The 14,825-nt window shown below is 40.6% G+C and overlaps 1 protein-coding gene across 1 annotated transcript; it reads left to right on the plus strand.

Annotated features, from left to right (window-relative positions):
• Positions 1 to 67: 67 nt before the first annotated feature.
• On the plus strand, positions 68 to 12,222 carry ARF4 (ADP ribosylation factor 4). The gene is made up of 6 exons (XM_059479947.1): positions 68 to 358; positions 6,339 to 6,419; positions 6,884 to 6,993; positions 9,370 to 9,441; positions 9,956 to 10,081; positions 10,950 to 12,222. Exons 1-6 carry the CDS (start codon positions 292 to 294, stop codon positions 11,034 to 11,036), a joined length of 543 nt encoding a protein of 180 aa, XP_059335930.1. The 5' UTR covers positions 68 to 291; the 3' UTR covers positions 11,037 to 12,222.
• Positions 12,223 to 14,825: the final 2,603 nt, after the last annotated feature.

The raw sequence follows: 14,825 nt of genomic DNA on the forward strand, positions 1-14,825 counted from the left end.
CCGGGAGCCGTGGTCCCCGCCGCGCCGCGGCCGTGCGGCGGAGGGCGGTGCCGCGGCCGGGGGATGTGGCGAGCGTGACGTGATCGTGTCCGCGTTGGAGCCGGGGCGGCCGCGGCGAGCGTGACGTGGCAGAGACCGAGCGAGGTCCCCGGTCACAGAGCACCCGCCGCCGCTGCCGGGCTCGCCTCGCGCGCGGAGAGATCCGTGCGCGTACACCGGCCGGGCCGCGCTCCCTCCTGCCCTCCTTCCCTCAGCGCTCCCCCGCCGCCGCCCAGCGCCGCCGGAGCCGCCATGGGCCTCACCATCTCCTCGCTTTTCTCGCGCCTCTTCGGCAAGAAGCAGATGCGCATCCTTATGGGTGAGGGCCACCGCAGAGCCCGGGCCGGCTGGGGCCGCGCAGCCGAGTCCCGCCGGACGGGGGAGGGGAGGCCGCGGGACGGGCCGCGGGTCACGGCGGGGGAATCGCCCTGTCCGGGACTGCGGGGCGCGGACACCGCGCTCTGCCCGTCCCATGGGCTGGGGTGGCGCTGGGAGAGCGGCGCGGGCCGGAGGGGGTGAGCATCGGGCTGTGTTTGCCCTTCCTTTTCTCCCGCCGTGTGCCCGTGCCCCTCCCTGCCTCGCCCGCCGCTCCCCGGTCCCGCCGGTCCCGGCGAGGCCGAGCCCCGTTCCCGCAGCTGGAACAAAGCTGGGATTGCGGCCGGGCAGGGCCGCTGTCCCCGGGCCGGGCGCCCAGCGAGCCCCGCGGCCCGGCCGTGCCCTCCTGGCCCGGCACTGCGGCTCCGCGGGCTGGATGTGACAAAGCCTGGTGTGTGCGGCACAGGGGCGTGAGGACTGCCGTATAATGGCCGATTTTCGGCAGCTGTAGGGAGCTGTAGTGCTGTATCCTGGCTCTCGTGAAAGGGCGTTTCGGTACAGCCTCCGTGGGCATTAGTTTTGTGCCTCGTGTACAAACCGGTGCTTGCTTAGTTTTACCGTCTGCCCCCATAATAATTTAATTTTAATATCCATTTATTTTGAAATTATCTGTTCTCTTGATACGGGCTGTGTAGGAGTTGAAGCCAGTGTCTCTTGAAGATTCTCACTTTCAGATTATAGTTCAAAAGGTCAAAGCCAGCACATACTGCATTGGTATTTCCTCCTCCGCTTCGAGTTCTTCCCTGCCTTCTTCCACCCACCTACCCACCCCTGTAAGCTTTATGTACAAACAGTTATTAGCCTCTGATTTTTCTCAGATTCTGTTACCAAATTGAATGAAATTTGGTTCATGATCGTTGACTGAAGTAGCTTGTCCTAAGGAACTGAATAAAGTGCTCATTTGGATGTAGCCAGCAAGGAGAGTGGGCTCTAACTGTGAAACTTCCTGGCACACACCCATCCGTAGTGCTGCCTGGATATGCACAGCAGACACAGTAGTGCAGCTTTTAAAAATTATAATCTTTCAAATTCTCCATATATTTTGTGATGGTAAAGTTTGTTATTGCATACCCAGTAATTTTTATTGTATCTTAACTCTTTGAAATTAGAGACTCTCATCCATTTCAAAATAATCTGAGTCATTTTAGTCTTCAAGACAATTTAGTACATGTGTTGGTTTCAAGGAGGTGATTTGGTTGTCTCCCTAAGAGCCAGACTCTTCATATGACTGTTAATGAATGAAGTCAAGTCTCCAAGTGAGCTTGACTGTAGGATGCAGGATGAGACAGAGTCTGTGGTATTTGTAGTTCTGTTACTTTTTGCAAAGTACTGAAAACAGGAAAGTGATGTCATGCAGATCTAAACTGTTTGCAAGGCTCTTCATTGGTAGGAAATCAGGTTGAATTTAGGTTAGAGGTGGCTTTGGAAGGTGCATTTTCTAGCAGTTGGTTCAAATTAATTTCTTTTTGTATTTATTAAAAATTTTTATTTTCAGTCCGCATATTAAAATGCAGGGCTGGATCAGGGCACAAGACAGCACTGTGTTTGTTAGGTAGTATGGGAGAGTGGAACTTGGGGTATGTTGTGGTGAGAGTCTGTTATAGGACATAAACTGGATGTTTAGAGCAGAATGTTACACTGAACATGACCTAATTTGTGTATAACTGTAACACTAAAACTGATCCCTTCATAGCATTCTTCATCATCTGTCAGCACTTTGAGGAGAGATGTCTGAATAAATACTGGGATAGAATTAAAACTTTCCCTTAAGGTTATAATGTTCAGTGTATGGTTTGAAAATGGGTGTCTACAAGGGCAAACTTTTAAGTTTCCATATGCAGAACACCAATTAAGAAATAACTTCATGGGGTAAAGTACTTAAGGGAAAAATATTATGTGAGTTGATACCAACAGACAATTAATTTATAACTTCCTTTTCACAGCTTTCTTCTTTTATGCAGACTTGAAGATTAATTAGAATTAATTTAGCTCCTAACACAGACTTTATGTTATTGAGTTCTGCAGAATTTGAGTATTTCTCATCAGGGACCATTACCAACAGCACTCACTTATTTTTTATGTTCTCAAATTCTGTTTATGATATGAAGTGGATATTTAATGTTATACTGTTACTGAAACATTGAGGTTTTTTAAAGTATACTAGTATAAGTAAGTATTTTTCTAAAATATTAAGTTACTATTTGAAAGAAATGCATGAAAAGAAGATTCATGTATTTTCTTTATAAATAGGCATAACATGAGGGAAAAGAAAGGACTGTGGGATAGGGCTGAATGTCTGAAAGTCAGATTCAGCAACTGGGACATCAGGAGTAGAAACACTGACTCCTAACCCTCCATGTACCTGTCTGTGAAACTCTTCACCAGTGGTTTTTTGTCCTTGCAAAAAAGACACCCATTCATTGTGCACCTTTCAGTGTCATAATTTAGTGTTCTGTGTCTGGGTGTAGCAGGTGTTAACTGATAGAGTGACTGCTCAGGAGCTTCAAATACAAAGGTAATTATTAAGTACATTGGGTGGAAAATGGCAGATTCTTTGGAAATTGTGCCACTGCAACAGATGATAATAATTTAGCTGGTTTTTATTTGGGCAGGTGTTGTTTTAGACAATGGTGGTTTGCATGCTGTTGGCTCTCTGTAGTTTTTATGAAGTTTTGTGCTGTGATCAGAGAAGCAGCTTGATAGTCAGCCAGCAGTGCTCAGAGTAGGAAGTTGGTTAATGAAGGATGTGATGTGATCAGGGATCATTTACCCAGGGACAAGTGAACTAGAAGCTTGAGATTTAGAAAAAACAACTGACAGGCTGTGAATAAAGCACTCTTTAAGAGGAGTAAAGGGCTTAGAACCACAGTGATTTTAGCAGCACCTGAAAGCATTGTAGATATTTTTTCTCCAGCTAGAGGAAGAGGATGTTTGATTCAGTTTTAGGTGAATGGTTGCAGTACAGGTCTGCATTTCCCATTGTACTTCATTGTAATCTCGGTGCTTTGCAGTACAATTGCTTAACCCCTCATTGAGTCTCTTACACCTTGGTCTTGACAATGGTCAGTCAGGCAGTAGAATCAGTGAAAATGTAGAATTGGGAATTTACTTTGTTTGGGGATTTAAGATGTGACTTTTGATCTTGGTGAAGTTTATGTTGTGGCAGTAGCTCATAGGTTTACATTTAGTGTTCCAGTGCAAATGTAAACCTGTTTATTCTTGGATTACTAAAAGCAGTAGTTACACTTCCCACCAGAAGATTAAATGTGATTTAATGTTCTGAATTTTTTTTAAATTACAGATTGGAGTAAGAAATATGAATGGAGGCTATGCTTTTTATGACTTGCTTCTTTAGACTTCATAACATTTGCAGTTTAGTCAAAAGAGGAGAGTTTTGCAAATAGGGTCATGGGGATTTATGTAAGGTCCTTCCCTCAGTTAAGCTTCTGCCTCAAGTGTGAAATCAGCAGAAGAAAACACGTACCCATAACCCTGTAACTCAGCCTGCCTCGGTGCAAAGTCCAACAGCTCAACCAAGAGTTGTGGCAAGAGTGGATTTAAGCAGAGTGTGGGCTTTGTGCTTGCACGGGCACTGCAGCCTCCTGCCAGCACCCCCGAGGTGCACGAGGGTAGAGTGGCTAACTGGGGCAATATTTTCATAATATGGCAAGTGGTTTAAATTCTCTACTAGTTTCTAATTTCTTAACTCTGACTCATGTCTTCAAATGGATCTTGATATCCTGTGTACATTCTTTGGAATGAGATTAGCTTTTTTCTTTGTCTATATCTGTGCTGTTAGTGTAAACCTCAAATACACTCCAGCAGTTTGTGTAGACAGTTGCATCTTTCTTACATTGGTAATTTTTAAAGATCTTGTCAGTGTTTATTATATTGGTAACAGTAATTTTTTTGGTGGGGAGAAATAAGAGAAGAGTTTTGAGTAGTAGTTGTAACTCTAATTGTTTCACTAAATTATCTTATTATTAATTTAAAAAACCCTCTGGAAAAAACCCTGGGGAAAAACCCTATCATATCATGTACAGGCATTATATGTACTTAAGAAGGTCCAAGTCCTACAAGTGCTTACTTGAGGTTGAACTTCATGAAAATAGTGTTGGGTTTCAAGCACTGTACTGTTAAAAACATTGGTTTTCAGCATAGCTGCAGTATTTGAGGGTTCTGAAGTCAGCTTAGAGGGTTTTGTGAGGTGACCTGACACTTAACTGGTGTGGGGAAAATTGTGGCATTTACAAGTTTCATGGCTTGCAAGTTCTTGTGTAATTTCTGCTGCACTGTGAGTTTTTTTGTTCATGTTTGTGTGTGGTTTTGAAGGAAACCAACACTTAAACAATAGCAATCTCAAACCCCTTACATTTCATTTGGAGCTTGTTTAGAGTCAAGGAACTTTGGTTTTGATGGTAGATTTCCACCCCACACCCTTTCTTTTGTGCTGTCATGACATTAAGAATTAAAACAACTTTTTTTTTTAACGTGCAGTGACATTACCAAAGAAGCTGCATTGGCACGTTTAATCTTATGCACACAATTAGAATATAGGACACTTATAGATAAGGTTTTTTAAATTAGTTTAGTTTGCTGCAACAGCAGTTTGTATCTTGAGAAGAAGGAGGTTTTTGCAGAGTTTGGTTTCATTCTGAATGAGCAGGTAATTTCGAATCCCCCTTTTTTGTGATGCTAAGGAAACAGTTGTGTTATTGATAGGCAAGTCACCAAACCACTTAAAGCTCAGTATATTGCAGTTGCAGAGTAGGAAGTTAACTCAGAATGCTTAAGAATGTGTGTTATCCTTATAAAGCGAGGATAGCATTTGGTTTCTTGCAAAAGCATTAATTAACTCTTCTGATGGGAGGTATTTTTGCTTGGGCAAATCTTACTGACAAAAGAGACATTTTGTGCTGTGGTGTTTAGTACCTGCTGTTTATGGAGGTGCTTGTGTGTTACGTATTGGGTTCTAAATTAAAGAATTCTATTTTGAGTTACATTTATGTGTTCCAAAATGCTTAACAATAAGCAGTTTCACAAACAGTTCTAGAAAACTACAGAGTATGCTTGCAGTGTTGGTGATATGTCTAAAAAAATATCTTTTAGGCTTCGTTTTATTTTATTTCTGAAGTGTCCCATATTTACCACATAGCTTACATTGAGAAACAGCAAGCTCAGGTTTTGTTTTAGAAACAGAACAGCAAATTTAAGTGCAGAATGTCTTCTGTAATGACCAACAGTCATTAGGAGGAGACTCCTAATGGAAGCATCCTAGTGGATCTCACTGTATGGAAATGATATTCTGATGAATACCTACAGCCCTTGTGGTGTATGTGGAGGGATGATGACAGCTGCCTGATGTTTGTGGTTTTTTCAGTGCTTAAGAAATGTTTTAGCAAAGGGAGGAGAGGCTGGAATAAGGGACAAGAAGTGTCTTTGTGTGTAGTGCCAGCTTGGGTGGGTGCAGGAGTGCCTGTGAAGCTGAGCTTTGCAGGAGCTTGAGTAGGGGAGGCCTTCCCCAGCTTAGTGACCAAACGTGTGATCAGTTAGAAATTGTGATGCTTGGAGATTGCTGCCAGGCTTTTTAAATCTTCCTCATTTACACAGAAGAAACTTTCAACATGAATGATAAAGCTTAATTAACACAAATACTAAGGAAGGTTACTTAAAACTTGTGAGCCTGTAGGTTGTGAATGGAGGCATCTTATTGAGCTTGTTTTCTTCATGGCTTGTTCTTTCTCAGTGCTGGGTGGAGGAGATGGGGAAGAACATACAGTAGTTTCTCAGAAATGAGTTAACAGTATTTAAAAAGCTGTTCTCACTAAAAACCTCCTAATACTCTGCATGTAAAATGACAAGCTTTGAAATTAGCAGGTTGTAGTTCAGTTTGTGAACTAAAGCAATTTTTCTCTTCCTTCTAGTTGGTTTGGACGCTGCTGGTAAGACAACCATTCTTTATAAACTGAAACTAGGAGAAATTGTCACCACAATTCCCACTATTGGTAAGATCACCAGTTCTTATATCTTTATTCTTGTTATTTTAAACCTGACAGGCCTCTGAAGAGTGCAGGGATTTGCTGTCTTTATAGGTAGAATAAGAATCAAGACAAAGATAACTATGTCAGACCAAAGATACATCCTGACCAGAATCCAGCTACTAACCATGGCCAGTAGCAGATGGACAGGAGGACAGGAACCAGATCAATAGCACCACTTCCCCCAAACACCATGAGTCTCACAGTTTGGCTGAGAGATTTGCTCAGCCACTTGGACTTGGATATAAGTGATTCATGTTTTTTCCCTTTCAGTCAATTTTCTTCTTGATTTATCAGTTCAGTATTGATAAGCCATTTTATACATATTTGGGAGAAGTGTATCTTAGGAAGTATCTATCTTTAACATGGTTAGAATTATGTTTTAACACTAGAATTAACTATTTCTAATTACTGAACTCCTTCATTTTTAGGTTTTAATGTGGAGACGGTAGAATATAAAAACATTTGTTTCACAGTCTGGGATGTTGGTGGTCAAGATAAAATTAGACCTCTTTGGAGGCATTATTTCCAAAACACACAGGTAAGAGTATGGCAGCAGTTAAAGACCTACTTTGTAAAGCCTCATTGTGTTTTGTAGAGTACATATGGAAAGTTGCAACTGGTTTGTTGTGAGGAACTCTTAAAATATACAGCTTTTACTATGCTAAGTGAGTGTTTTTAGTAAGCTGAGCTTCTAAAATATGGTAAAAGATCTTGTTACCAGTTGATTGAAAAGTGCTAGCTTCACAATGATGTGACTATTGTCAGTTTTTGGGACATGAATGTGTAGGGGCCTGAATATATGTATTGTTATAAAGGAGTCCTTGTGAATATATATATGTAGTGAGAGTCCTATGTATTAGATAGGTGGGTCCTGTTGCTCTGGATGAGCTACAGCTGTGGGATCCTTGGTTGGGTAGCAGCTGTAGCTCATGAAGGGCTCTGGGATAAAAGGGGGTTGGGTCGAGAGCCCAGGAGGAGCCCCTATGGAAGCCATGAGGAACTGTGCTGCAGAGAGGAGCTGCATAATAGGACCAGCAAGAAGGTATGGACTTTAAGATGGGACTCCAGAAAGATGAAATACAATAAGATAACAACAACAATTGGTGACCCCGACGTGATGGAGGTATGCAGCCTGAAGAGCTGTGGAAAATAGGACAGCCTGAGAGCTGTAGCAGCCTGAAGAGCTGTGGAAGATAGGTGTAGCAGCCTGAAGAGCTGTGGAAGATAGGACAGCCTGAGAGCTGTAGCAGCCTGAAGAGCTGTGGAAGATAGGTATGCAGCCTGAAGAGCTGTGGAAAATAGGACAGCCTGAGAGCTGTAGCAGCCTGAAGAGCTGTAGAGAAGAACATAGCTATTGGATCAAGGAGCTGTGGCAGCCAGGAGCTGTGAGAAATATGGCCTTTGAGTCAAGAAGCTGTGTGTTGTACATGACCTTTGAGTCATGGGGGAATGTGTGTATTGTATTTGTGTGTGTATTGTAAGGAAATGCATATATTGTACTTGAATATCTATACTGTATTTGACTATATTTGTTAGTAATAGAAAAAGGGGGAAATGTGGAGAGAGTCCCTGTAAGATCTATGTGTTGGATAAGTGGGTCCCAGCTATTCCAAATGAGCTACAGCTGCAAAGTCCTTAGTTGGGCAGCAGCTGTAGCTTGTGAAGGCAACTGGGATAAAAGGGGGTTGGGTCGAGAGCCCAGGAGGAGCCCCTATGGAAACCATGAGGAACTGTGCTGCAGAGAGGAGCTGCATAATAGGACCAGCAAGAAGGTATGGACTTTAAGATGGGACTCCAGAAATATGAAATACAATAAGATAACAACAACAAGTGTAATGAAGAAATTGTTAAAAGAAAAGGGGGGAAATGTAGGGGCCTGAATATATGTATTGTTATAAAGGAGTCCTTGTGAATATATATATGTAGTGAGAGTCCTATGTATTAGATAGGTGGGTCCTGTTGCTCTGGATGAGCTACAGCTGTGGGATCCTTGGTTGGGTAGCAGCTGTAGCTCATGAAGGGCTCTGGGATAAAAGGGGGTTGGGTCGAGAGCCCAGGAGGAGCCCCTATGGAAGCCATGAGGAACTGTGCTGCAGAGAGGAGCTGCATAATAGGACCAGCAAGAAGGTATGGACTTTAAGATGGGACTCCAGAAATATGAAATACAATAAGATAACAACAACATGAATGTGATACCTTTGGTTGACAGGTAGTGAGGTAAGTTGCTTAATAGTATCAGAAAACTTCTGCAGTGAGTTTGTTTGGGGTTTTTTGTGTTTAATATAGAATTGTTTCCATGATATTTGTGTGCAGCATGATGCATATGATTGGTGCAGAAAAATACAGAGGTCTGGATTGACAAAAGGGACTTTGCACAACCATACTGTTGTGAATAGAGCAATATTTATTTTCAGTTCCTTATTACTGTCCTGTTACTAAATACTCCTAGAAGATACTTCTCTTTCCTTGAAGAGAATGATAAAAGCAAGTTTTTCAGCTGAAAGGTTAAGAGTAAATTGTGTAAGAGCACTTGAATAACAGAGATGCCATTAGAAGTACTGTTTGATACAAACTTTTTTAAACAAATTCAGGCATTACTTTAAAGGGTGTGGGCTTTTTCAGGTAAATATGAGATGGTGAAGCACTTGTGATTTTCAATACAGTGAGTGAAAGGGGAGGGGGAAGAGTTAGTTTATGTGATTTTGCTGCATTTTTTTCCTCTAACTTTATTTTGAAGTTGAGACATAGGTAATTGTTCACACACACATCATGCATTGTTTAAACAGAAATTTCTGTGAAATTTGTCCCCTTTCTTAGGTAAGCAATCACAATATTCAATATGAGTATTTTGGTGGTTTAAGAATAGTGCTGCACATTTACACTGTTTTTTTCAAATCTGCTTAACTTTCTATAGGGCCTCATTTTTGTGGTAGACAGCAATGACAGAGAGAGAATCCAGGAAGCAGCAGAAGAGCTGCAGAAAATGGTAAATATCAGTATCTTCTGAGGTATAATTGTTAGACTGATTTGTTCTATTTTTGAATGTTTGTCAGGTTCCCTAAGAGATTTTGGATTTTAGAGTTTTAGGGAGTCTGTACAGTGTGTATTGTATTGAGGTTTTAATTCTGGGTCACACAGTGCACCGAGTTGTAATTTCCACTCTGTGGAGAGCCAATAATGTGTCTGAACCTTTCATTCATGAAACCTTGATAGGAATGCAGCGGGAAAAGAGTTTTAGAAGAACAGATTGATGCTGGAGGATATTTCACCAGCAAGGTGCCCATAAATTTAAACTTCTTAAATTGAAAGGTGACTTCCTTAATTGCAGGAGTTCTGTTGTATACTAGTTGCATTGCACTCAATACTTATTAGTGACTTCAGGAGTAAGAATGAAAATGTTTACAACCCTTAAATCAGTATTTAGATTTTTTTAGTGTTTGTTGAAGTAACTGACCTATTTAACTAAGGCAATTCAATAACATGCCTGTTTTTTGTGTTAGCTTCAGGAGGATGAGCTGCGAGATGCAGTGCTGCTCCTGTTTGCAAACAAACAGGATCTGCCCAATGCCATGGCAATCAGTGAAATGACAGACAAACTAGGCCTTCAGTCTCTGCGTAACAGAACTGTAAGTGCTCAGCTTCCTCACTGCTCGACTCTTTGCTCCCTCTATTATTTATCAGAAATGTAAAGTTCCTCTAAGGGAAAGGGTAGTTTTCACCTTTTTCTGTAGAAAGATGCACACACCTACTGTTAAACTTCATAATGGATAATTCAGGTCCTTGTTCAAAATAAGTGATTTAGAAGTATAATCCAGTGTGTTCAGCTGTTAGAGGTGTTTTGTTTCTCACCTTTTTCTGAAAACATACAAACACTCCAGTCTGTCATTGAAATGCAGACATCCAGCATTTCACAAAGTATGTGATGGGATTTCCTGTTTTCTCAGTACCCTGGGAGAACAAATGCATTCTACATTCCCACCTCCAGGAGGAAATTACGTAGCTTCCAGAATATTAGATTTCATCTGCTCAGGTTTTAGAGGCACAGGTTTGGTTCATATGAACCATCCCACCTTTTGTAATCTGAGTGTCTGTGTTGGCACACTAAGATCCTGACCATAGAAGCTGTTTCAGAGGTCCATTCATGTAGATAATTCCACGTTCACTTCCCAAAATGCAGTCTTTCATAGACAAGAAGTAGTTTTCAGCATGTAAACCAAATACAAGTTCTGTGTTTGTTTCTTGATGCCTTAAGCTATGTTGTAGCCTTTATTAGGCCAGCACTTGAATTTCCAGACAATGTCTGAACCTCCTCTACACTACATGTACTTCTCAAAATTTTTTAAAATACCATTTGTTCAATCTTGATTCTACTTACAGCACAAAACACTGGTATAACACACACAATTCTAACAGCACTAAAGAGTGTCACACTGTCATAACTTAGCTTGCATTTTGTCAGTATTTAAATTGAATTTTTGTGTTCTACATTAACAGTGGTATGTCCAGGCTACCTGTGCTACGCAAGGAACTGGTCTGTATGAGGGACTTGACTGGCTGTCAAATGAACTCTCAAAACGCTAATTCCTACTGGATGACTCTTTCACCAGGGACATGTTTGATATAAGTGGTCTAGGCTTGTTACAACAAAATTAGTTTGCATCTTGGTTATTACAGTATCTGGAACTGATATTTGGGCAGGATATTACAGCGTTTCAACTTGTTTCGTTGCCAATTTATTGTTTACCGAGCTACATGTTGCAAAGGTAGCAATATGCTTGGGTAAAAATCTCCTTAACTTGGAAAAAGTGTATCTTCTGATTTTATTCCCCTTGTTAGCCTAAATGCCTGAATATAGTTATTGTGACATCTTTAAGATCTGTTTTGAATACTCTTTGAGCCTCAATAAATTAATGTTTTAATTTTTTTTCTCCCTGCTACTCTTAGTTTACTGATGCCCTGTTTCATTCCTCAGACAGTCTGCTGATTTAAAAATGTAGCATTCCGTATGTATTTATTTCTCTCCCTTGCCAAAAAGATTTCCTAATTCTGCTTGTTCCAAGCCAAGGAAATGCTCTAAAACACTATACAAATCTACTGCACTGAGGAACATTTTATTGATCCTTGGGTTCTGTCAGCCCAACTTGCCTTTGTGTGAATTGGATTTGATGGGTAGAATAGTTCTGTGCTGGTTGCGAAGAGCTCATGTTGAGGTTGTTTTTAATATTCAGCAGATTGTCTTCCTTTATATTGTATCTTTTTTTTATGTTGCATGTTGCTTTTTGGTATCAGCCTGACTATTTTTGCCCAGTGTATAATAGTTCTGCTGAAGTTTTACTGTTTGTTGGTGAACATATCTTCATAAGGAAATTTTGGAAAATTCATCAAACTCAATGGATTCGTTTCTTCATAACCCACTTGGAATTATTCCTAATAAAATGATAAAATGTATAGTTCTGTGTATTCTCTTCTTGATTCCTGAAATAGTTGAATGCAAATTATCATTTATTCTTTCTCCATATACTGAGCTTTCCTGCAGCTTGAATATGGACACCAGTCTCAAATTTTCACTTGTTTGGAGCTGTAGAGTGGGACATGGAAGGGAGGCAACCAAGTTGTATACAGTGCAGTAGAGTAGCTGTCATTGGGGCTTACATAATTCTGTAATGTCTTTTGAAGTTGTAAATCTAAAATTCCTTTCAAGATGTCCAGATATGAAAATACTAACAGTTAAAAAATTGTAATAAAACAAATTTGAACTGCCTGAAAAGCATGCATGTCTGTTTCATAGTTTTATCTACATGTCAAAACCTACATGGGTCCCAGCAGGAGAGTCACACGTTCTGTTGGTGGCTAGCTGGGAAGGTAACCTGAGTGTTTTTTACAGGGATATAGCAAATATTACAATAATGCTGATAATCACTCCCCAAAAATCATCTCTACACAACTGCTGCTGGCTGTTTTCATATTTCTGTCCCCTTACACCTTTGTAGTTCAAAAGGCATTAATTAATATGTGTTTTGAGGCTGCTACTGATGGGTAGTTTAGAATCTATTTTTCTGTTGCCTGTCTGCTGTATAGAAGCAAATACTGTTCAACCCTCCCACTAAAATGTGCTGTCCTATTGATTGGTTGTCTTTAGGAACCCAAAGCATGATTGTGTTGCAGTTTCAGGCTAAGTGCTTCTCATTTTCCACCCAGGTCTGGTTACCCTTGCTACAAGAAATCCCAGTGACAAGGTCTGGTAAACTCAAGCTAGTTTTGGTTCAGAACACCTTCCTGGGCAGCTTCTGCTGTAAGTGAGGTTTAAGTTCTTAGGAGGTGCTGTTACTGTGAGCACAGGTAAGCAGGGAGCATCCCAGAGTTTTTGAATAGAGTCCTTAAATGTCTTCAATGTGTAATGGAAACCCAGGAGACAGTGTAAGGTGAGAAGGGTTTTGCCTGCACCTTTAATGAATTGCTGATTACTTATTAACCAAAGCTGATATACCCATGCATTTGATCAGTTGTTGTTGATGTGCACATTTCTAGCAATGCAGTTCCTTGAATTAAACCTTAAAAGGTACACCTTGTTCAGAAGAGACAGCTTGTCTCTAATTTAAGCTGGTTTTTGTAGTCCCAGTAGGTTAAAATAAACAATGCTTGTTACACAGTTAGAGGTACTCTTTAAATGAAACAGTGGATACTTAAATTAGGCCTATTACCATGAAGGAAACATTCTGCTTGGTAGAGATTTAATTATTTAAATGAGCAAGTATTCAGGTTTAGGTGAGCTCTGTTGAGTCTCTATTCTTTTCAGTTGCAGCATGGGTATACAAAGTTCATATTTCTGAGTCATCATGCTTGGGTTTTTGTATCAGTAGGTGTAACTCTGCTATGAAATGAATAATTTCTCAAAGTCAGAAAGTAATGAAGATCTTGAGCCTCATTTAAGAGTGATGGAGTCTGCATGAGGGTTAAGGCTACAGCTTGCACTGAAATGCAGGAAGACAATGTTGGGTATCAGTAACAATGTACAGTACAGCCCTGTTCTTTAGAGGAAGATGAAATTCCCACAATGTTTTCATGTCTCTTAGGAGTTTAGATACTAACGTGGTTTGTCATTTCCCTATCAGAAGTCAAGTACCTGAACTGAGCTGCTGTCCCTCAAGTTCAAAATCTTGAGCAGGCATGAGACTCCTAGAAATGTGTTCCTCATTCTCTGTAGTGACAGGAAATCCAGAGTTCCAGTAGCTGAAATGTCTCTGTGTACATTACCTTCTGTATTCAAACAAATGGGTAAGTTCTGCTGCATGGGGAGTTAGACAAGTAATATTTGTGTACAGGGAGCTTTATTTCAGTGTGTCAGATGGCCAGCTTAACTATAGAGAACAAAATACTGCATAAAGAGTGGATTTTCTTTTATTTGACCATGGTGACACAATTTATTTCTCAAATATTAAGTATATGTATGATTTTAATTTTTTAATTGTTTGCAAGAATAGCTCAGGTTGTTTAAAACATTGGTTTAAGGTTTGCCAGTAAAGAAAATTCAGAGTCCAGTTATTGTCTAAGAAATCTTTCTATAAACGTCTGGACAAAGGCAGTTTGAGTGCAATATGGTGAAACTTAGCACATCACCTTGTCCAGTATGTCTTTCCCACCCTTATTAAGAACGGAGACTTAAGAAACTACATTTCATATGCTGCCATTGGATTTGTGAATAAAGCTGGGCTGCCAAAATTGAAATGTTTAAGGCTTTTCCTCTTACTGGGTAGGAGTTGGAAGACTTGAAACAATTTTCTTTCTATGCCAATAATATGAGAAACAAGGCAACCACACAATTAATTTGACATGTTGAAAGCTCTGATGCCTTAGCACACTGGGTATTTTTCCCCTTGTTTTTTTCATACCATTTTTCTCTTCCCTTTTCTTTATCCTTCTCTCAATCATATTTGGCATCCTTGCTTGCTTTATCATGATACATATAGGTGCTTTACTTAATGCTTGAATTATACTTTTCAAAAATAGCAATGATAGAAGAGTTGTGCAAGAATTCAAGTACTGTCACAGGAGGATGAGACCTCTTTGTCTGGAACAGATATGGTCAGGGGAAAGAACAATAGGAGTTTCAAGTTGCCAGACCAGTCTGAAGGATCTGGCAGAACTTGGTTGATTTTGTACGTATCAAATACACAGGTAAACATTTCACAATATCCAGAGCCTAAAAATGAGCCAAGTGTGCTCCCTTCAGGAGGTCAGTGTTTTGAGTGCCCTTAGTTCTGTAATATTCTTGTGAGTGATGAGTTTGTCCACAGCAGGAGCTACTGTGGAAGAAACTTCTCCCTCCTGAGACAACAGCCGGGCAGGAGGCAGCACTGTCTCTCTTTAAGG

Source organism: Ammospiza nelsoni, chromosome 11 (genome assembly GCF_027579445.1).
Source record: "Ammospiza nelsoni isolate bAmmNel1 chromosome 11, bAmmNel1.pri, whole genome shotgun sequence".
NCBI lineage: Eukaryota > Metazoa > Chordata > Aves > Passeriformes > Passerellidae > Ammospiza > Ammospiza nelsoni.